The following is a 23,128-nucleotide window of genomic DNA, read 5'->3' on the forward strand; positions in this document are numbered from 1 at the left end:
CAATACTGATAGAAATGAGAAAACACCTCAGCCACAATCCAAGCCGAGCCGAGTGGCGCTTCGCTTGCCAACCATCTTTCAAACTTTGGAATCATAAATCACACCTCCTCCTTGACTCTGGATCTGGAATCGAATCAAAGTCATTCGCAGGGTCAAACTTGTTACAAATTGAAACGTCATTCGTGCATTCGGATATCGTGGTGTGTCAGCGACGAAGACACTCGGAGAATCGAATCCGTAACTCTCAGCATGATCTTGCCGAATACTATGTGTGCTCATATCAGTTTCCAGGTAACAGTTTCAAGTCAAATTGATTCGAAGAGGTCGCAGGAACCGTCATAAATCCAAAATACAACCATTAAGGTTTTATTATGGTTCTCCCTCTCCAAGACCGATTGGTTTCCAAAAATTGCTCGGACAATTTGTTCCAAACAGAAATATAGATAAATTGCTGTCACATCTGAATCTGTTGAAATGTTAATCAGGCAATTGGTTGATCAATGATCATCCAAACTTTCCATAGAAAATCACATCTCCTCAGGATTCTCGAAATTTTTGACATTTCCCACAACGACTGTATCATTCCATATCGCACATGGGTGGGCTTCTCTCAAGTGACTCAAAATCGCGCCATAAAGCGCATCAAATCGTCATAAAAGGCCCATGACGGGAGCCGCTAATTCGAACTTTAGCACCCAAAACCGGTGCGGTGCGGTGCTGGCGATCGGTCAGTCAGCTCGTAAAAGTTCCCCCTCAATTACAAAGTCGTAAAATCAACTGGCGGGCGACTATCTAGACTTCGCGAAGTAGGTAGTCATCGCGCGTCACTGCGAACGGATGCTGCAGAGTTGACCAACCAACCGACAGACAAACAGACGGTTTTTTAGTTCGTCTTTTTTTTCGGGGGCTTCCTCCTTTCCGAAGCAGACAGCGACGTCGATCAGTTAACGATCGAGTGAGCGCGTTCGCGCGCGCGCGCGTCACTGCGATCTGCTGATCGCGGAGCGATCGAGCAAGGCGCAAAAAATCTCCCGATCGATGGTGTGCACGAATCAGCCGGCCAATCCCGTTGCGTAGAAGATACCCGATCCGCGGACGCGGATCGAGGACGTCACCGATCGCCGCGGTTTGTCCACGGACCGACCAAGCGCGTCGATGAGGTATTCTGCGGAACACGGGACTCCCAAATGTGCAATCAAAGCTCTCGATAAACTACTAAAAGCGCATTTTAATTACGAAACACACACCCACCGTGTCTCCGCGTGGGAACCGACTGGTCGGTCTGTCGGTCAGACAGCGGACGGGTTTCCGCGGTTCGGGTTCAGCTCGGGCTCTCGCGAGGAGAGCGCGAACGTCCAAAGCAAAGCGGACCAGATAAAGAGTGGTGAGAGCGCGGCTTGTGTGCACGCGTTATCTTCGTGGGCCCGTCCGTGTCGGTGTAGTGGTGAAAGGTGAGAGTTATATATACGATCGGTGGCCCGAGTGGACCGTCATTCAGTTCCCCGAGCGACGACGCGCACGACAGAGATCTCCAGAAAGAGAAACGGACCGATTCAGGTGGCCGATATCAGCGAGTTTTGAACGAGTAGAACATTTTGGCAGAGGTCTGCCAAACGGTAATTAAAAAGGCTGTTGAAGAGTGGGGAGCAAGTGCAATTGTGCAATAAGCGAGTGGAAATGTGCCTGCATAAAATGGAACAGCGTGTGGCCGGATTAGGAGGCGGTCAGCTGTTCGACGGTGCAATGTTAAGTGAATTGTGCTTGGTGGAGAAAAAGCAGGAAGTGACCAAGGCCTGCCTGTTGGAGAAAGTGCACCATCCGGAAGTGAAGACCGTGGCCGAGGAAGAAGTTCTCTATCGGGATGTGCTAGTGGGCGCTACGCAAGCCACGCGGCAGCTGTTTGATGCTTGCATGCAGCTGCGAGAGAAATTCCGAAGGAGTACCACCTACAAGTGAGTATACAATGGTTCGCGATTATCAGCAAGAGTTCTTTATCACCTTGACATAAGCGTTCTGCTGCACGGTGTAGTAGCGATGCAAAAACGGAGCACGGGGTGCAGAGCAAGCGGGCGAGCGGAGAGGGCAGTGCGAAAATCACGTACGCCACTCGAGTTCAACGTCAGAGAGCGTGATGCCGTTCCGCTCGCTCCTTGCTCCCCACCTGCCGCTGCTGCATGCGAATTTCGCTCTACATCGTCGGCACCAGTAGCGTATGTCGATGACCTGGCCAAATTGGGGGGACAAAGCAGCGTCTATTGGGGTCACTTTTCTAACCAGAACGTGTTCTTCTCTCTGCTCTTCCCTTAGAATCCTCACCCGTACCACGCAGCCATCGCATGCAATCTCGATGCTGTTCGTCTCCTTCATCCTGCTTGTACTGTGGCCCAACCTCGTAGGCCAATCGCCTGCGACTGAAGCGGAGGCTGCGGTTGATAGCTCCGCTTGCCCAGCGTCGCAGACCCGTGCCAACGTTCTCGTCTCGTTGGCCTACTTTGGATCCTTCGCAACGCACTTCGGTGCCCAGATGTGGATGACCTTCGTGTCCGGCTTGGCTCTCTACTTCAACCTGCCACGCCACACCTTCGGCCGCGTTCAGGAGATCCTCTTCCCGAAGTACTTCTCCATGGGTACGGGGCTGAGCGTTGTGACCCTGCTGACCTTCATAAAGCTGCAGCAGACAGCTCACCCGGAACTTCTCTCGGCCAACATCCGCAGCTGGGACCCTCTGGTCATCCTCCAGCTCGTCAGCCTCGCTCTCTGCGCCGCGTTGGAGCTGATCGTGTGGCTCTACCTTGCCCCTCCAATGCTGCGCCTGATGCACCAAAAGTACCACTTCGAGGCTAGCGAAACCGTTGGACAGGAGGTTGGCCACTTCAGTGGAACCGAGAACGCCCAGCTCCGACGCTCCAACCACTACCAGAACGTGCACAAGCGCTTCCGGCAGATTCACATGGCCACCGCTATGGTCAACATGGTGTCCCTGCTGTGCACCTTTGTTCACCTGCACTACCTAGCCTCGCGAGTGCAACTTCTGTAGAGGACCGCCGCCGCCGCCATCTTGTTTTCTACGGCGACGACGTCTGTCGAGTGTACTGTGATATTAGGAGAAAGAGAGAGACGGGACGAGTGCGTTGTGAAAGCCAAAGTATTATTGCGGAAGATTCCAACCCCCGGGAATGCGGAGCAGTATTATGGTGTTCTTTTAGCCCCTTTGTGTGTTTAGTGGAAACCTAGCGATCAAAATCAGAATCAGAAAGAATCTAGTCGTTTTTATCCCCGCTCCAGTGGGACAGAAAGAGAAAAAAAAACAGAACCAATCAGAGACTGAAGTCGATTTCGATTCGGACCGTAGGCAGACAGACTACTTCAGATCCCAGGCGGTCGAACGGAGCTGTTCGACCGCACAAAAGCACTGAATTTTTGGAGATTATTGCACAAAAAGTCGTTTTTTGTTTCCTCGTAGTTTATAGATAGTCTAGTTGTTAAGCTCGTTGATATTTATACCTAGCAATGGTCGAAAATTGTTCCGTGTAGGAGACAGCGAAACAGGGAGATCTACGAGCCTCCGCCGCCGTAGATCCACTAGAGAATCCAGATCTGAAGTAGTGTTCGTTAGGAGACATAATAATCGTAGATAGCCTTAATCAGATCACACAAATTGCCATAAAACAGCAAATATTTATTGTGTAAGCGACGACACACGTCTAGTTCGTAAGTAGTTCAAAACACAACGCCAACGAGACAGCCTAGCGAAAAGCACGAATTTATAGAACTAGAAGTTCTGCGTGACCTCCGGAGGAGGTCACCAGGACGCCATGAGTAGGCGACCGCCATGGGCGGTCACCCCTATCCTGAATAAACTAGAAAACCTTATTTCAAATTGAACCTCTCGAAGACTTTATCCCCCATCCGTTGTTGATCTATCACACCCCAAAATCTGGACTGGTCAGGTTCGTCCCTGAACTTCAATTGAATCTGGTTTCTGGTTTCAACCGCCCCGCTCAACCACTGTTTTGCAGTCGTAAATCTAACTAACTGCAGACGTAGGTAGGTAGGTATACGTACCTACATACGTCGGGCAAGAGAAGAAGAAAAAACTCGTGATCGTTCGACGTCATGAATTCGGTCGACGAGCGATATCGCTGCCGTCGTGGGTGCGCGATGCGATATGGCCAATAATCAACACAATAAAAAGATTGTCCCGACGCAGTCATCCCCCGTGCTGTTGAGTGGATGAAATTTGCCAATCATTGCTTAGAGCAAATTGATATGGAAATTCTAGAGGATTTTTTGAATGTATTTCGGACTTAAGAGAGATTTTATCTAAATCTTAAAAGAAAAACTATTGGAATCTCTGGAGATTCTCCCGGGATCTCCAAAAAGTTTCTCCTAGAATTCCTGGAAAGATTCACCTGGATATTTGGAGAAATTCTCTCAGAATATCTGGAGGGATTGTCCCACAATCTCGTGATATTTCTCCAGAATCAGTCGAGAAATTCCCCAAAACCTCTGGAGAGATTCCTTAAGAATTTCTGGACGGATTCCTTCAGAATCTCTGGACAGATTTCTTCAGAATCCCTGGACAGATTTCTTCATAATGTCTGGAGAGATTCCTTCATAATGTCTGGAGAGATTCCTTCAGTATCTCTGGAGAGATTCCTTCAGTATCTCTGGAGAGATTCCTTCAGAATCTCTGGAGAGATTCCTTCAGAATCTCTGGAGAGATTCCACCAGAATCTCTGAAGAGATTCCACCAGAATCTCTGAAGAGATTCCACCAGAATCTCTGAAGAGATTCCACCAGAATCTCTGAAGAGATTCCACCAGAATCTCTGAAGAGATTCCACCAGAATCTCTGAAGAGATTCCACCAGAATCTCTGAAGAGATTTCACCAGAATCTCTGTAGAGATTCCATCAGAATCTCTTAAGAGATTCTCCAGAATCTCTTCTCCCAGAATCTCTGGAGAGATTCTTCCAGAATCTTTGGAGAGATTCTTCCAGAATCTTTGGAGAGATTCTCCCAGAATCTCTGGAGACATTCTCCCAGAATCTCTCCAGAGATTCTCCCAGAATCTCTCCAGAGATTCTCCCAGAATCTCTCCAGAGATTCTCCCAGAATCTCTGGAGAGATTCTCCCAAAATCTCTGGAGAGATTCTCCCAGAATCTCTGGAGAGATTCTCCCAGAATCTCTGGAGAGATTCTCCCAGAATCTCTGGGGAGATTCTCCCATAATCTCTAGGGAGATTCTCCCAGATTCTCTGGGGAGATTCTCCCAGAATCTCTGGAGAGATTCTCCCAGAATCTCTGGAGAGATTCTCCCAGAATCTCTGGAGAGATTCTCCCAGAATCTCTGGAGAGATTCTCCCAGAATCTCTGGAGAGATTCTCCCAGAATCTCTGGAGAGATTCTCCCAGAATCTCTGGAGAGATTCTCCCAGAATCTCTGGAGAGATTCTCCCAGAATCTCTGGAGAGATTCTCCCAGAATCTCTGGAGAGATTCTCCCAGAATCTCTGGAGAGATTCTCCCAGAATCTCTGGAGAGATTCTCCCAGAATCTCTGGAGAGATTCTCCCAGAATCTCTGGAGAGATTCTCCCAGAATCTCTGGAGAGATTCTCCCAGAATCTCTGGAGAGATTCTCCCAGAATCTCTGAAGAGACTCTCCCAGAATCTCTGGGGAGATTCTCCCAGAATCTCTGGAGAGATTCTCCCAGAATCTCTGGAGAGATTCTCCCAGAATCTCTGGAGAGATTCTCCCAGAATCTCTGGAGAGATTCTCCCAGAATCTCTGGAGAGATTCTCCCAAAATCTCTGGAGAGATTCTCCCAAAATCTCTGGAGAGATTCTCCCAAAATCTCTGGAGAGATTCTCCCAGAATCTCTGGGGAGATTCTCCCAGAATCTCTGGAGAGATTCTCCCAGAATCTCTGGAGAGATTCTCCCAGAATCTCTGGAGAGATTCTCCCAGAATCTCTGGAGAGATTCTCCCAGAATCTCTGGAGAGATTCTTGCAGAATCTCTGGGGAGATTCTTGCAGAATCTCTGGGGAGATTCTTCTAGAATCTCTGGGGAGATTCTTCCAGAAACTCTGGGAAGATTCTTCCAGAATCTCTGGGGAGATTCTTCCAGAATCTCTGGGGAGATTCTTCCAGAATCCCTGGGGGGATTCTTCCAGAATCTCTGGGGAGATTCTTCCAGAGTCTCCGGGGATATTCTTCCGGAATCTCTGGGAAGAATCTTTCAGAATCTCTTGGGAGTTTCTTCCAGAATCGCTAGGGAGATTCTTCCAGAATCTCTAGGGAGATTCTTCCAGAATCTCTAGGGAAATTCTTCCAGAACCTCTGGGGAGATTTTTCCAGAATCTCTGGGGAGATTTTTCCAGAATCTCTGGGGAGATTTTTCCAGAATCTCTGGGGAGATTCTTCCAGAATCTCTGGGGAGATTCTTCCAGAATCTCTGGGGAGATTCTTCCAGAATCTCTGGGGAGATTCTTCCAGAATCTCTGGGGAGATTCTTCCAGAATCTCCAGAATCTAGAGAGATTCTTCCAGAATCTCTAGAGAGATTCTTCCAGAATCTCTAGAGAGATTCTTCCAGAATCTCTAGAGAGATTCTTCCAGAATCTCTAGAGAGATTCTTCCAGAATCTCTAGAGAGATTCTTCCAGAATCTCTAGAGAGATTCTTCCAGAATCTCTAGGGAGATTCTTCCAGAATCTCTAGGGAGATTCTTCCAGAATCTCTGGGGAGATTCTTCCAGAATCTCTGGGGAGATTCTTCCAGAATCTCTGGGGAGATTCTTCCAGAATCTCTGGGGAGATTCTTCCAGAATCTCTGGGGAGATTCTTCCAGAATCTCTGGGGAGATTCTTCCAGAATCTCTGGGGAGATTCTTCCAGAATCTCTGGGGAGATTCTTCCAGAATCTCTGGGGAGATTCTTTTAGAATCTCTGGGGAGATTCTTCCAGAATCTCTGGGGAGATTCTTCCAGAATCTCTGGGGAGATTCTTCCAGAATCTCTGGGGAGATTCTTCCAGAATCTCTGGGGAGATTCTTCCAGAATCTCTGGGGAGATTCTTCCAGACTCTCTGGGGAGATTCTTCCAGAATCTCTGGGGAGATTCTTCCAGAATCTCTGGGGAGATTCTTCCAGAATCTCTGGGGAGATTCTTCCAGAATCTCTGGGGAGATTCTTCCAGAATCTCTGGGGAGATTCTTCCAGAATCTCTGGGGAGATTCTTCCAGAATCTCTGGGGAGATTCTTCCAGAATCTGTGGGGAGATTCTTCTAGAATCTCTGGAGAGGTTCTTCTAGAATCTGTGGGGAGATTCTTCCAGAATCTCTGGGGAGATTCTTCCAGAATCTCTGGGGAGATTCTTCCAAAATCTCTAGGGAAATTCTTCCAGAACCTCTGGGTAGATTTTTCCAGAATCTCTGGGGAGATTTTTCCAGAATCTCTGGGGAGATTTTTCCAGAATCTCTGGGGAGATTCTTCCAGAATCTCTGGGGAGATTCTTCCAGAATCTCTGAGGAGATTCTTTCAGTATCTCTGAGGAGATTCTCTTAAAATCTCTGAGGAGATTCTCCCAAAATCTTTGAGGAGATTCTCCCAAAATCTCTGGAGAGATTCTCCCAGATTCTTCGGAGGGATTCTTCCAGAGATTCTCTCAGAATCTCCGGAGAGATTCTCCCAGAATCTCCGGAGAGATTCTCCCAGAATCTCCGGAGAGATTCTCCCAGAATCTCCGGAGAGATTCTCCCAGAATCTCCGGAGAGATTCTCTCAGAATCGCTGGAGAGATTCTCCCAGAATCTCCGAAAAATTTCTTCTCTAGAGAGATTTTCTCAGAATCTCTGGAGAGATTTTCTCAGAATGTGTGGAGAGATTTTCCCAGAATCTACGGCAGATTTTCCCAGAATCTCCGGAGAGATTTTCAAAGAATCTCCGGAGTGATTTTCCCAGAATCTCCGGAGAGATTTTACCAGAATCTCCTGAGAGATTCTCCCAGAATCTCCGGAGAGATTTTCCCAGAATCTCCGGAGAGATTTTCCCAGAATCTCCGGAGAGATTTTCCCAGAATCTCCGGAGAGATTTTCCCAGAATCTCCGGAGAGATTTTCCCAGAATCTCCGGAGAGATTTTCCCAGAATCTCCGGAGAGATTTTACCAGAATCTCCTGAGAGATTCTCCCAGAATCTCCGGAGAGATTTTCCCAGAATCTCCGGAGAGATTTTCCCAGAATCTCCGGAGATATTTTCCCAGAATCTCCGGAGAGATTTTCCCAGAATCTCCGGAGAAATTTTCCCAGAATCTCCGGGGAGATTTTCCCAGAATCTCCGGGGAGATTTTCCCAGAATCTCCGGAGAGATTTTCCCAGAATCTCCGGAGAGATTTTCCCAGAATCTCCGGAGAGATTTTCCCAGAATCTCCGGAGAGATTTTCCCAGAATCTCTGGAGAGATTTTCCCAGAATCTCCGGAGAGATTTTCCCAGAATCTCCGGAGAGATTTTCCCAGAATCTCCGGAGAGATTTTCCCAGAATCTCCGGAGAGATTTTCCCAGAATCTCCGGAGAGATTTTCCCAGAATCTCCGGAGAGATTTTCCCAGAATCTTCGGAGAGATCTTCCCAGAATCTCCGGAGAGATTTTCCCAGAATCTCCAGAGAGATTTTCCCAGAATCTCTGGAGAGATTTTCCCAGAATCTCCGGAGAGATTTTCCCAGAATCTCCGGAGAGATTTTCCCAGAATCTCCGGAGAGATTTTCCCAGAATCTCCGGAGAGATTTTTCCAGAATATACGGAGGGATTCTCCCAGAATCTCCGGAGAGATTCTCCCAGAAACTCCCGAGATTCTCCCAGACTTTCCGAAGAGATTCTCCCAGAATCTCCGAAAAGATTCTTCCAGAATCTCCAGAGGGATTCTGAGAGAATCTCCGGAGGGATTCCCCCAGAATCTCCGGAGAGATTCTCCCAGAATCTCCGGAGAGCTTCTCCCAGAATCTCCGGAGAGCTTCTCCCAGAATCTCCGGAGAGATTCTCTCAGAATCGCTGGAGAGATTCTCCCAGAATCTCCGAAAAATTTCTTCTCTAGAGAGATTTTCTCAGAATCTCTGGAGAGATTTTCTCAGAATGTGTGGAGAGATTTTCCCAGAATCTACGGCAGATTTTCCCAGAATCTCCGGAGAGATTTTCGCAGAATCTCCGGAGAGATTTTCCCAGAATCTCCGGAGAGATTTTACCAGAATCTCCTGAGAGATTCTCCCAGAATCTCCGGAGAGATTTTCCCAGAATCACCGGAGAGATTTTCCCAGAATCTCCGGAGAGATTTTCCCAGAATCTCCGGAGAGATTTTCCCAGAATCTCCGGAGAGATTTTCCCAGAATCTCCGGAGAGATTTTCCCAGAATCTCCGGAGAGATTTTCCCAGAATCTCCGGAGAGATTTTCCCAGAATCTCCGGAGAGATTTTCCCAGAATCTCCGGAGAGATTTTCCCAGAATCTCCGGAGAGATTTTCCCAGAATCTCCGGAGAGATTTTCCCAGAATCTCCGGAGAGATTTTCCCAGAATCTCCGGAGAGATTTTCCCAGAATCTCCGGAGAGATTTTCCCAGAATCTCCGGAGAGATTTTCCCAGAATCTCCGGAGAGATTTTCCCAGAATCTCCTGAGAGATTTTCCCAGAATCTCCGGAGAGATTTTCCCAGAATCTCCGGAGAGATTTTCCCAGAATCTCTGGAGAGATTTCCCCAGAATCTCCGGAGAGATTTTCCCAGAATCTCGGAGAGATTTTCCCAGAATCTCGGAGAGATTTTCCCAGAATCTCGGAGAGATTTTCCCAGAATCTCAGAGAGATTTTCCCAGAATCGCTGGAGAGATTTTTCCAGAATTTCCGCAGAGATTTCCCCAGAATCTCCGGAGAGATTTTCGCAGAATCTCCGGAGAGATTTTCCCAGAATCTCCGGAGAGATTTTCCCAGAATCTTCGGAGAGATTTTCTTAGAATCTCCGGAGAGATTTTCCCAGAATCTCCGGAGAGATTTTTCCAGAATCTCCGGAGAGATTTTTCCAGAATCTCCGGAGGGATTCTCTCAGAATCTCTGGAGAGATTCTCCCAGAGTCTCCGGAGGGATTCTCCCAGAACCTCCGGAGAGATTTTCTCAGAATCTCCGGAGAGATTCCTCCAGAATCTCCGGAGAGATTCTCCCAGAATCTCCGGAGAGATTCTCCCAGAATCTCCGGAGAGATTCCCCCAGAATCTCCGGAGAGATTCCTCCAGAATCTCCGGAGAGATTCCCCCAGAACCTCCGGAGAGATTCTCCTGAAGTCTCCGGAGGGACTCTCCCAGAATCTCCGGAGAGATTCTCCCAGAATCTCCGGAGAGATTCTCCCAGAATCTCCGGAGAGATTCTCCCAGAATCTCCGGAGAGATTCTCCCAGAATCTCCGGAGAGATTCTCCCAGAATCTCCGGAGAGATTCTCCCAGAATCTCCGGAGAGATTCTCCCAAAATCTCGGGAGAGATTCTCCCAGAATCTCCGGAGAGATTCCTCCAGAATCTCTGGAGAGATTTCTCCAGAATCTCTGGAGAGATTTCTCCAGAATCTCTGGAGAGCTTTTTCCAGAATCTCTGGAGAGCTTTCTCCAGAATCTCTGGAGAGCTTTCTCCAGAATCTCTGGAGAGCTTTCTCCAGAATCTCTGGAGAGATTCCTCCAGAATCTTTGGAGAGATTCCTCTAAAATCTGTGGAGAGATTCCTCCAGAATCTGTGGAGAGATTGCTCCAGGATCTCTGGAGAGATTCTTTAACAATTTCTGGGCAGATTTCTCCAGAATCTCTGGAGAGATTCCTCTAGAATCTCTGGAGAGATTCCTCTAGAATCTCTGGAGAGATTCCTCCAGAATCTCTGGAGAGATTCCTCCAGAATCTCTGGAGAGATTCCTCCAGAATCTCTGGAGAGATTCCTCCAGAATCTCTGGAGAAATTCCTCCATAATCTCCGGAGGGATTCCTCCAAAATCTCCAGAAAGATTCCTCCAGAATCTCTGGATAGATTTTTTCAGAATCTTCGGAGAGATTCCTCCATAATCTTCGGAAAGATTCCTCCAATATCTTCGGAAAGATTCCTCCAGAACCTCCGGAGAGATTCCTCCAGAATCTTCGGAGAGATTCCTCAAATATCTTCGGAAAGATTCCTCCAGAACCTCCGGAGAGATTCCTCCAGAATCTCCGGATAGATTCCTCCAGAATTTCTGGAGATATTCCTCCATAATCTCCGGAGAGATTCCTCCAGAATCTTCGGAGGGATTCTTTCAGAATCTCCAAAGAGATTCCTCCAGAATCTTTAGAGCGATTTTTCAAGAATCTCCGGAGAGATTGCTCTAGAATCTCCGGAGAGATTCCTCCAGAATCTGCGGAGAGATTTCTCCAGAACCTGCGGAGAGAGTCCCTCAGAATATCTGGAGAAATTCCTTCATAATCTGCGGAGGGATTCCTCCAAAATCTCCAGAAAGATTCATTCTGAATCTCCGGAGAGATTCCTCCAGAATCTCTGGAGAGATTCCTCCAGAATATCCGGAGTAATTTCTTCAGTATCACCGAAGGGATTCCTTCAGAATCTCCGGAGAGATAACACTACAAACTCTGGAGTGATTCCTCCAGAATCTCTGTAGAGATTCTTCCACAAGCTCTGGAGAGATACCTCCACATTCTCTGGAGAGATTCCACCAGAATCTTTAGAGAGTTAAAATTCATTACCTAATAAATGAACAATTACCGTGGTCAGCAGTTAACTCGTACATATGCCCACACTAATTGCTGCTTTTCCACTACGTATTTAATTAATAATAATACACTTAAAGTGCGACAACGACACAGATTGAAACATGCAACGCCAATGGGTCACATGTCCATATTAAGTATCCACCGTCCATCCCCTTCTCATAATTATGGCAGTCAGTCATGCAAGCGACAGCGTCCGAAATTAGCACCCGTCTTCCGTGTCGTGTGATTGATACCTTTCCGAATTAAGTTGCGATTTTCGTTTTTTGTTTTTGTATTTCTGCGTTTTGATTGTAACTGCTTGATTTTGCTTTCAGTTGATGTTTATTTTATGGATGACTTGTTGAATTAGTTGTAGTTAAATTTAGAACAATCTGTCAGATGCATTCAATTGATATTGAAAACTCTTATGCCAAACTAATAGTAAAGAGCAGTCTTGTAAAATGCCAAAAATTAAAAAAAAATCGTATTAGAAAATAATGGTAAATTTATGAAATTAATTGTCTTCATCAATCGGTAATATGGCTAATAATGGTCACAAAAACGTATTTAATGATGACATTTCTTGTTGGGGAGCGTGATATGAGTGAGATTCGATTGTCATAGTCATTTGAGATTCATGACATTTAGCAGCACTGCTTATACATAACAGATTCGCATACAATTTTCTGTACCTGTTCAGTGAACAGGCACAGAACATGGTATATGAATCTGTTATGTTTAACTTCGCTTACAGTGTACAACTTTTCCACAATGAGCCGGCCTCAATTTATTACTATCCCCCGAAAAACCCCTTCGACAATATCACAAACACCTGTATCTCAACGACATCCCTCGGCCCGCTAATAATAAACGTCAACCGCCAGTACCCTTCCGGCACCATCGGGGGTACATTGTTCATGAGATTCTTAACCTGCTTGAACCAGTAGTGCCCGGATGGCACCGGACACAGTCCGTCCGGACCGACCATCGGCAGGTTAGTGGTGTTCCGTAGCATATCCTGAAACAGCCGATACGTATCGTTGACGTAGCAGCACAGCGCATTTTCTGCGATCTTCATCGGGTACTCGTTGAACTGGTTGTTCCCGATCCGGCTGTAGGCCGGCTTCATCTGAAACTGTACGGTGAGGTCAAAACGAGAGGAATTTCTCCGGATCGTATTCTAGAGTTACCGAGTATCTGTTGTCCAGATCTGCGAGGATATCCACAGTGCCATTGATAACTGCGCAGGTCCGGTTGAACTTGGTGACGCGCAGGTTCGTCTTGAGAATGCTGAACCCGGTGGTCTGCTCAATCCGTTGGAGGGTGATTTCCGTTTCCAGGTCGACGACGGCGTGGTTCAGTGAAGGTTGCAGGAGTATTAGGAGCATCGTTCGAACGAGGATCACAACATTCATTCTGGTAAAGATTCGAATGGAGACTAATCCCGTTTGCATGTCGGATATTGGATTTTACGAGTAAAAGCTTAATTGATTGCATGCTTACATTGTAATTTCCCTAGACCAAATATTCTATTGTATGAAACGTGACTGGAAATTGGACTAATAATCGCCACGCATGTTTTTTCGATCAAACCAATTAGCGTTTAACAGCTGGTCAATCAAAACATCGGTATACGTTATAGTCAATTACTGCTAAAAATTGTTTGTTAAACAGAAACAGCATTACCCATGGCTAAGAGAATCTTTTCGGAGATTCTGGAGGAAACTCTCCGGTGATACTGGTGCAATCTCTCCAGAGATTAACATTGAATTTCTCCAGAGATTCCGCGGCAATCTCTTCGGAGATTCTAGTGAAATCTCTCCATAGAATCCAGTGAAGTCTTTCCGAAAGTTCCAGTGAAATCTTGCCGGATATTCTGGTGGAATCTCTCCGGATATTCCGGTAAAATTGATCCGGATATTCCAGTGGAATCTCTACGCAGATTCCAATAGAATTTCTCCAGAGGTTTTGAACAATCTCTCCAGAGATTTTGGGAGCATCTCTCTAGAGATTCTGGGAGACTTTCGGATTCTGGGAAAATCTCCCCAAAAATTCTGAAGAAATTGCTCAAAAGATTCAGGAGGACTCTCGCCGGAGATGCTGTTGGAATCTCTCCAGAGGCTCTTGAGAAATCTCTCCAGAGCTTCAGAAGGAATTTCTCCAAAGATTCAGGAGAGATTCTCCAGATATTCCGGAGAAATCTCTCCAGATTCTGGAGGAATCTCTCCGGAATTCCTGGAGAAATAATGAAATAGTAAAAAAAATATTGGTCAAACTTCTGTACTACTTATGAACTACATAGAGCTACAAGTGAACTCGATTACAGCTAAATTTTAACGGTACTGATTGAAACTGGTGCTGGCAATTATCATCCGCCCTGTACAGTAAATAGCCCGCCCTTTACCAGTACGACTCCTTGGAAACCTTCAGGAAATTCTGCAATTCCACGACGTGTCCATCCCGGCCAGCGGCAGCGTCAGCCGCCAGTAGCCTTCCGGAATCACCTGCAGCAACCTTTCTGGCTTGAAAGTAAAGTGTTTGATCCATTATTCAGAAGGCCGGCAGTGGGCATACCTAATCCTTACCAAATCACGGGAAGTTTGTGGTCTGCTCGAACAGGTCCTGGTACTCCCGGAAGTTATCGTTCAAAGCCCACAAAAACGACCTCTGGGCGATCTTCAACGGGTACTTGTAGAACTGATTGTTCTCCAGCCGACGTGGAGTGCGAAGTTCTGTACGACTTTTCTCGATCAGCTGTTCGGTACACAGGGTGATGCCATGTTTGATCTGGCATGTTCTTGTGGAATTAATTTACTGATTCTATCTGATATCAATTGGACTAACATGCATGAAGTAACATCATCTAGTGGCCTGCGCTCTCATTATTCGACTGAACTTGATAGTGGCAACACGCAATGCACCTCTTTAGCCTCTCCTTTCTCATTCCAATGGTTGTTCTTCTAGAAGGAATCCACTCACTGGACATTGCCGATGTAAGTATCCAACGGGTCGAGCAAACCGCCGGTTACGACTTGGTCAAATCAGCTCTCCGGGTCACCAAGTTCAACCGAACGTGCGCCGTCGTCAACGGCACCTTGGACTACCTCGTCGACTTGGACAACAGCTTCTCGGTGAGTATGGCGTCGTCCCTTCGTGATCTGCAAAGCGCTTCTAACAGTAGGTCGGACGTCCACAGTTCCAGGTGAAGAGCGCCTACAGCCGGCTGGGGAACAACCAGTTCAACGAGTACCCGTTGAAGATCGCCGAGAAGCCATTCTGCTGGGCTGTGAACGATACCTTCCGGGAGCATCAGGACCTGTTCGAGCAGACCACAAACTTTCCGCGGGTCGGCAAGGACTGGGTATGCCCAGTGCCGGCCGGGCAGTATTGGATCAAGCACTTTACATTCAAGCCGGACACCTTGCCGCAGGTGATTCCGGAAGGGTACTGGCGTCTGACGCTGCTGCTGGTCGGGAAGGACGGTCGGCAGGTGGAGTTGCAGATTTTCATGAAGGTTTCCAAGGAATCTTATTGGTAAACTGCGGGAACTTGCTGCACAGGACGGATAATAGTTGCTGATAAACGTATCATTAAAATATAGTCGAGTTTACTAGCAGCTCTGTGTTTTTTATAAGTAGTATTGAAGTTACGATTAATATTATTTTGTCAATTATATTATTTCAATGAGTTTCTGCAGAATTTCTGCCAGAATCTTTGGAGATGTTCTTTTTACCAGAATCTCCGGAGAGGTTCTACCAGAATCTCTGGAGAGGTTCTAGCAGAATCTTTAGAGAGATTCTACCAGAAACTCTGGGGAGATTCAACCAGAATCTCCGTAGAGGTTCCAGCAGAATCTTTGGAGGGATTCTACCAGAATTTCCGGAGAGATTCTACCAGAATCTCCGGAAAGATTCTACTAGAATCTCCGAAGAGGTTCTACCAGAATCTCTGGAGAGGTTCTAGCAGAATCTTTGGAGGAATTCTACCAGAATTTCAGGAGAGATTCTAACAGAATCTCTGACGAGATTCTACCAGAATCTCTGACGAGATTCTACCAGAATCTCTGACGAGATTCTACCAGAATCTCTGGAGAGATTCTACCAAAATCTCTGGAGAGATTCTACCAAAATCTCTGGAGAAATTCTACCAGAATCTCTGGAGAGATTCTACCAGAATCTCTCGAGAGATTCTACCAGAATCTTTGGAGAGATTCTACCAGAATCTCTGGAGATATTCTACCAGAATCTCCGGAGAGATTTCACCAGAATCTCCGGAGAGATTCTACCAGAATCTCCGGAGAGATTCTAACTGAATCTCCGTAGAGATTCTACCAGAATCTCCGGAGAAATTCTACCAGAATCTCCGGAGAAATTCTACCAGAATCTCCGTAGAGATTCTACCAGAATCTCCGGAGAGATTCTACCAGAATCTCCGGAGAGATTCTACCAGAATCTCCGGAGAGATTCTACCAGAATCTCCGGAGAAATTCTACCAGAATCTCCGGAGAGATTCCTCCAGAATCTCCGCAGAGATTCTACCAAAATCTCTTGAGAGATTCTAAAAGAATCTCTTGAGAGAATCTACCAAAATCTCTGGAAAGATTCTACCAGAATCTCTGGAGATATTGCTTCAAAATCCAAGGGAAATGACATATCCTTTTCTAAACCGGAAAATCAGCATTTTTTTCAACAATTTTTGCTCCAGAAAGTTTTTCTAAAATTCTTTCAGAAATTACCCAAAAAAATTCTCCACAAGCTCATCGAAGAATTTCTCCAGACATCGCCCCGAAGAATTTCTCCTTAAAGTTTTCCAGGAATAGCTCCTAGAAAGATTCTAGTTGAATCTGTGGAGAGATTCTAGCAGAATCTCTGGATAGATTTCAGAAAAATCTGTGGAGAGATTCCAGAAGAATCTATGGAGAGATTCCAGAAGAATCGTGGAGAGATTCCAGAAGAATGTATGGAGAGATTCCAGAAGAATATCTGGAGAGATTCCAGAAGAATGTTTGGAGATATTCCAGAAGAATATCTGGAGAGATTCCAGAAGAATCTCTGGAGAGTTTCCAGAAGAATCTCTGGAGAGATTCCAGAAGAATCTCTGGAGAGATTCCAGAAGAATCTCTGGAGAGATTCCAGAAGAATCTCTGGAGAGATTCCAGAAGAATCTCTGGAGAGATTACTCAAGAATCTCTGGAGAGATTCCAGAAGAATCTCTGGATAGATTCCAGAAGAATCTCTGGAGAGATTCCAGAAGAATCTCTGTAGAGATTCCAGAAGAATCTCTGGAGAGATTCCAGTAGAATCTCTGGAGAGATATCAGTAGAATCTCTAGAGAGATTCCAGTAGAATCTCTGGAGAGATTTCAGTAGAATCTCTAGAGAGATTTCAGTAGATTGTCTGAAGAGATTTCAGTAGAATCTCTGGAGAGATTTCAGTAGAATCTCTGGAGAGATTTCAGTTCAATCTCTGGAGAGATTTCAGTACAATCTCTGGAGAGATTTCAATACAATCTCTGGAGAGATTTCAGTACAATCTCTGGAGAGATTTCAGTAGAATCTCTGGAAAGATTTCAGTAGAATCTCTAAAGAGATTTCAGTAGAATCTCTGGAGAGATTTCAGTAGAATCACTGGAGAGATTTCAGTAGAATCTCTGGAGAGATTTCAGTAGAATCTCTGGAGAGATTTCAGTAGAATCTCTGGAGAGATTTCAGTAGAATCTCTGGAGAGATTTCAGTAGAATCTCTGGAGAGATTTCAGTAGAATCTCTGGAGAGATTTCAGTAGAATCTCTGGAGAGATTTCAGTAGAATCTCTGGAGAGATTTCAGTAGAATCTCTGGAGAGATTTCAGTAGAATCTCTGGAGAGATTTCAGTAGAATCTCTGGAGAGATTTCAGTAGAATCTCTGGAGAGATTTCAGTAGAATCTCTGGAGAGATTTCAGTAGAATCTCTGGAAAGATTTCAGTAGAATCTCTAAAGAGATTCCAGTAGAATCTCTGGAGAGATTCCAGTAGAATCTCTGGAGAGATTTCAGTAGAATCTCTGGAAAGATTTCAGTAGAATCTCTAAAGAGATTTCAGTAGAATCTCTGGAGAGATTTCAGTAGAATCACTGGAGAGATTTCAGTAGAATCTCTGGAGAGATTTCAGTAGAATCTCTGGAGAGATTTCAGTAGAATCTCTGGAGAGATTTCAGTAGAATCTCTGGAGAGATTTCAGTAGAATCTCTGGAGAGATTTCAGTAGAATCTCTGGAGAGATTTCAGTAGAATCTCTGGAGAGATTTCAGTAGAATCTCTGGAGAGATTTCAGTAGAATCTCTGGAGAGATTTCAGTAGAATCTCTGGAGAGATTTCAGTAGAATCTCTGGAGAGATTTCAGTAGAATCTCTGGAGAGATTTCAGTAGAATCTCTGGAGAGATTTCAGTAGAATCTCTGGAGAGATTTCAGTAGAATCTCTGGAGAGATTTCAGTAGAATCTCTGGAGAGATTTCAGTAGAATCTCTGGAGAGATTTCAGTAGAATCTCTGGAGAGATTTCAGTAGAATCTCTGGAGAGATTTCAGTAGAATCTCTGGAGAGATTTCAGTAGAATCTCTGGAGAGATTTCAGTAGAATCTCTGGAGAGATTTCAGTAGAATCTCTGGAGAGATTTCAGTAGAATCTCTGGAGAGATTTCAGTAGAATCTCTGGAGAGATTTCAGTAGAATCTCTGGAGAGATTTCAGTAGAATCTCTGGAGAGATTTCAGTAGAATCTCTGGAGAGATTTCAGTAGAATCTCTGGAGAGATTTCAGTAGAATCTCTGGAGAGATTTCAGTAGAATCTCTGGAGAGATTTCAGTAGAATCTCTGGAGAGATTTCAGTAGAATCTCTGGAGAGATTTCAGTAGAATCTCTGGAGAGATTTCAGTAGAATCTCTGGAGCGATTTCAGTAGAATCTCTGGAAAGATTTCAGTAGAATCTCTGGAGAGATTTCAGTAGAATCTCTGGAGAGAATTCAGTAGAATCTCTGGAGAGATTTCAGTAGAATCTCTGGAGCGATTTCAGTAGAATCTCTGGAGAGATTTCAGTAGAATCTCTGGAGAGATTTCAGTAAAATCTCTGGAGAGATTTCAGTAGAATCTCTGGAGAGATTTCAGTAGAATCTCTGGAGAGATTTCAGTAGAATCTCTGGAGAGATTTCAGTAGAATCACTGGAGCGATTTCAGTAGAATCTCTGGAGCGATTTCAGTAGAATCTCTGGAGAGATTTCAGTAGAATCTCTGGAGAGATTTCAGTAGAATCTCTGGAGAGATTCCAGCAAAATCTCTGGAGAGATTCCAGCAGAATCTCTGGAGAGATTCCAGCAGAATCTCTGGGGAGATTCCAGCAGAATCTCTGGAGAGATTCCTTCAGAATATCTGGAGAGATTCCAGCAGAATCTCTGGAGAGATTCCAGCAGAATCTCTGGAGAGATTCCAGCAGAATCTCTGGAGAGATTCCAGCAGAATCTCTGGAGAGATTCCAGCAGAATCTCTAGAGAGATTCCAGCAGAATCTCTGGAGAGATTCCAGCAGAATCTCTGGAGAGATTCCAGCAGAATCTCTGGAGAGATTTCAGCAGAATCTCTGAAGAGATTCCAGCAGAATCTCTGGAGAGATTCCAGCAGAATCTCTGGAGAGATTCCAGCAGAATCTCTGGAGAGATTCCAGTAGAATCTCTGGAGAGATTCCAGCAGAACCTCTGGGGAGATTCCAGCAGAATCTCTGGAGAGATTCCAGCAGAATCTCTGGAGAGATTCCAGCAGAATCTCTGGAGAGATTCCAGCAGAATCTCTGGAGAGATTCCAGCAGAATCTCTGGAGAGATTCCAGCAGAATCTCTGGAGAGATTCCAGCAGAATCTCTGGAGAGATTCCAGCAGAACCTCTGGAGAGATTCCAGCAGAATCTCTGGAGAGATTCCAGCAGAATCTCTGGAGAGATTCCAGCAGAATCTCTGGAAAGATTCCAGCAGAATCCCTGGAGAGATTCCAGCAGAATCTCTGGAGAGATTCCAGCAGAATCTCTGGAGAGATTCCAGTAGCATCTCTGGAGAGATTCCAGTAGAATCTCTGGAGAGATTCCAGTAGAATCTCTGGAGAGATTCCAGTAGAATCTCTGGAGAGATTCCAGTAGAATCTCTGGAGAGATTCCAGTAGAATCTCTGGAGAGATTCCAGTAGAATCTCTGGAGAGATTTCAGTAGAATCTCTGGAGAGATTCCATTAGAATCTCTGGAGAGATTCCAGTAGAATCTCTGGAGAGATTCCAGTAGAATCTCTGGAGAGATTCCAGTAGAATCTCTGGAGAGATTCCAGTAGAATCTCTGGAGAGATTCCAGTAGAATCTCTGGAGAGATTCCAGTAGAATCTCTGGAGAGATTCCAGTAGAATCTCTGGAGAGATTCCAGCAGAATCTCTGGAGAGATTCCAGCAGAATCTCTGGAGAATCTCTGGAGAGATTCCAGTAGAATCTCTGGAGAGATTCCAGTAGAATCTCTGGAGAGATTCCAGTTGAATCTCTGTAGAGATTCCAGTAGAATCTCTGGAGAGATTCCAGTAGAATCTCTGGAGAGATTCCAGTAAAATCTCTGGAGGGATTCCAGCAGAATCACTGGAGAGATTCCATTGGAATCTCTGGAGAAATTCCAGTAGAATCTCTGGAGAGATTCCAGTAGAATCTCTGGAGGGATTCCAGTAGAATCACTGAAGAGATTGCTGTAGAATTTCTTTAGAGATTCCAATGGAATCTCTGGAGTGGTTCAAGTAGATGTTCTGAAGAGATTCCAGTAGAATCTCTGGAGAGATTCCAGTAGAATCTCTGGAGAGATTCCAGTAGAATCTCTGGGGAGATTCCAGTAGAATCTTGGGAGAGATTCCAGTAGAATCTCTGGAGAGATTCCAGTAGAATCTCTGGAGAGATTCCAGTAGAATCTCTGGAGAGATTCCAGTAGAATCTCTAGAGAGATTCCAGTAGCATCTCTGGAGAGATTCCAGTAGCATCTCTGGAGAGATTCCATTAGAATCTCTGGAGAGATTCCAGTAGAATCTCTGGAGAGATTCCAGTAGAAGCTCTGGAGAGATTCCAGCAGAATCTCTGGAGAGATTCCAGTAGAATCTCTGGAGAGATTCCAGTAGAATCTCTGGAGAGATTCCAATAGAATCTCTGGAGGGATTCCAGTAGAATCACTGGAGAGATTTCAGTAGAATCTCTGGAGAGATTCCAGTAGAATCTCTGGAGAGATTCCAGTAGAATCTCTGGAGGGATTCCAGTAGAATCACTGGAGAGATTGCTGTAGTATCTCTTTAGAGATTCCAATGGAATCTCTGGAGTGGTTCAAGTAGATGTTCTGAAGAGATTCCAGTAGAATCTCTGGAGAGATTCCAGTAGAATCTTGGGAGAGATTCCAGTAGAATCTCTGGAGAGATTCCAGTAGAATCACTGGAGAGATTGCTGTAGAATCTCTGGAGAGATTTTAATGGAGTCTCTGGAGAGGTTCAAGTAGATGTTTTGGAGAGATTGTAGTAGATTCTCTGGAGAAATTTTAGTGGAATATCTGGAGAAATTTCAGTACAATCTCTGAAGAGATTCCAGAAGAATCTCTGAAGTGTTTCCAGTAGAATCTCTGCATAAATTCCAGTAGAATCTCTGTACAGATGTCAGTAGAATCTCTGAAGAGATTGCTGTAGAATATTTGAATAGTATTCTGTAGAATCTCTGGAGCGAATCCAGTAGAAACTCTGGAGAGATTCCAGCAGAATCTCTGGAGATATTGCTGTAGAATCTCTGGAAAGATTCAGTAGAAGTTCTGGTAGAATCTCTGGAGAGATTCCAGTAGAATCTCTGTACAGATGTCAGTAGATTCTCTGAAGAGATTGCTGTAGAATATTTGAATAGATCTCTGTAGAATCTCTGGAGCGAATCCAGTAGAAACTCTGGAGAGATTCCAGCAGAATCTCTGGAGATATTGCTGTAGAATCTCTGGAAAGATTCAGTAGAAGTTCCGGTAGAATCTCTGGAGAGATTCCAGTAGAAGTTCTGTAGAGATTTCAGTCGAATCTCTGGAGAGATTCCAGTAGAATCTCTAGAGAGACTTGAGTAGAATCTTTGAAGAAATTTCAGTTGAATCTCTGGATAGATTCCAGCAGATTTTCGGGAGAGATTTTAGCAGAATCTACAAAGCGGCTCCAGTGGATACTCTTGAGGGATTGCTGTAGAATTTCTGGAGTGGTTTCACTGGAGATATTTCTCCAGAATCCTTTGAGAAGTTTTTCCTGAATCTCTGAAATTTTTTTTTAAGAATTTTGCATGATTCTCTGGAGAGATTCTATCAGAATCTCTGCATATTCCAGTAAAATATCCGTAGAGATTCTAGTAACATCTCCGGAGAGTTTTCAGTAGAATCTCTTCAGGTTATGTTTTATAATATTTTTTCTCTCCAGGTTATGTTTTATAACATTATTTTTGAAGCATGGATTTGATTAGAACTAAGCTTTACCACCTTCTGAACCGTACCTGCAGACGCCCCTGTGTGTTCGAGAGTTTTCCGCTGCAATTGCATTTGGCTGCATTAAATGCCTCTATGCCTTCCTCTTTTTCTCGCTTCACGATAGGATTTTTGCCTACGTGACCAAAGCCAGCTTGATTACCTTCATCGGTCGGTGGTGGCGGTGGAACAGCCGGTCACCATTCCGATGATTTATGCTCCCGGTCGAGCGGCTTTTCATATTGTGAGAAGAGGGACGAGCTTCAACCTATAGGGATGTTTACTTAATGGTCGGTTACACGATTCGGTGTTTAAAGTTTGTTCCCTGTTCAATATGTCATCTTACATAGGTGCAGAATGTGTAGCATTATTTTGTGGTTGAGAAAATTTTTCACAAGTACTTTTTAGTTAAGAATTTTTGAGTCTCCAGTTTTTGATGATTCATTAGATACACTTCAATAAATTTCCCAATGATTTTTTGAAGAAAGACTTTTGAGGAGGTTCTAAGCATACTTCCACTCCTCTTCGATTTAGACTTGTTGTTCTCTTTTCAATACTCACTCCTGCTAATTTCTCACTTTCACTCTTAACTGCTTACTCTTCATTTCTCGCTCTTTACTCCTCATTTCATCAGTCTCCTCACTTTTTACTACTCATTCATTGAGGTCACTTCTGATTCTTCACTGCTCACTCATCTTTCCTGTCTTCCCTTTTCTTTCTTCTCACTTTTCACTGCTCGCTCATCAGTGCTCACTCCTGGCAAGAAATAATGTTTGCTCCGTTAAGTGTTATCCCTGGTTGAGCTTTCAAATAATAAACTAGATAAAAACACAACAAAGATGTGCTCATTACTCACGAGTTGTATTTCACGCAATCAACTG

General features: G+C 45.0%; 4 protein-coding genes across 10 annotated transcripts in view; 2 read left to right on the forward strand and 2 right to left on the reverse strand.

The window, feature by feature from the left end:
* Positions 1–23,128, reverse strand: part of LOC109397189 (uncharacterized protein K02A2.6) — a 340,877-nt gene that overhangs the window by 168,321 nt on the left and 149,428 nt on the right. The window lies entirely within an intron of this gene.
* LOC109397190 (transmembrane protein 205) lies at positions 1,296–3,885 on the forward strand. The gene is made up of 2 exons (XM_019669535.3): positions 1,296–1,952; positions 2,308–3,885. Exons 1-2 carry the CDS (start codon positions 1,678–1,680, stop codon positions 3,035–3,037), a joined length of 1,005 nt encoding a protein of 334 aa, XP_019525080.2. The 5' UTR covers positions 1,296–1,677; the 3' UTR covers positions 3,038–3,885.
* LOC134285129 (uncharacterized) lies at positions 11,339–13,542 on the reverse strand. Its single transcript, XM_062845258.1, has one exon. It carries the CDS (start codon positions 12,874–12,876, stop codon positions 12,541–12,543), a length of 336 nt encoding a protein of 111 aa, XP_062701242.1. The 5' UTR covers positions 12,877–13,542; the 3' UTR covers positions 11,339–12,540.
* LOC134285132 (uncharacterized) lies at positions 13,741–15,480 on the forward strand. Its single transcript, XM_062845270.1, has 2 exons — positions 13,741–14,878; positions 14,944–15,480. Exons 1-2 carry the CDS (start codon positions 14,663–14,665, stop codon positions 15,283–15,285), a joined length of 558 nt encoding a protein of 185 aa, XP_062701254.1. The 5' UTR covers positions 13,741–14,662; the 3' UTR covers positions 15,286–15,480.

This window comes from Aedes albopictus, chromosome 1 (assembly GCF_035046485.1).
Source record: "Aedes albopictus strain Foshan chromosome 1, AalbF5, whole genome shotgun sequence".
NCBI classification, from domain to species: domain Eukaryota; kingdom Metazoa; phylum Arthropoda; class Insecta; order Diptera; family Culicidae; genus Aedes; species Aedes albopictus.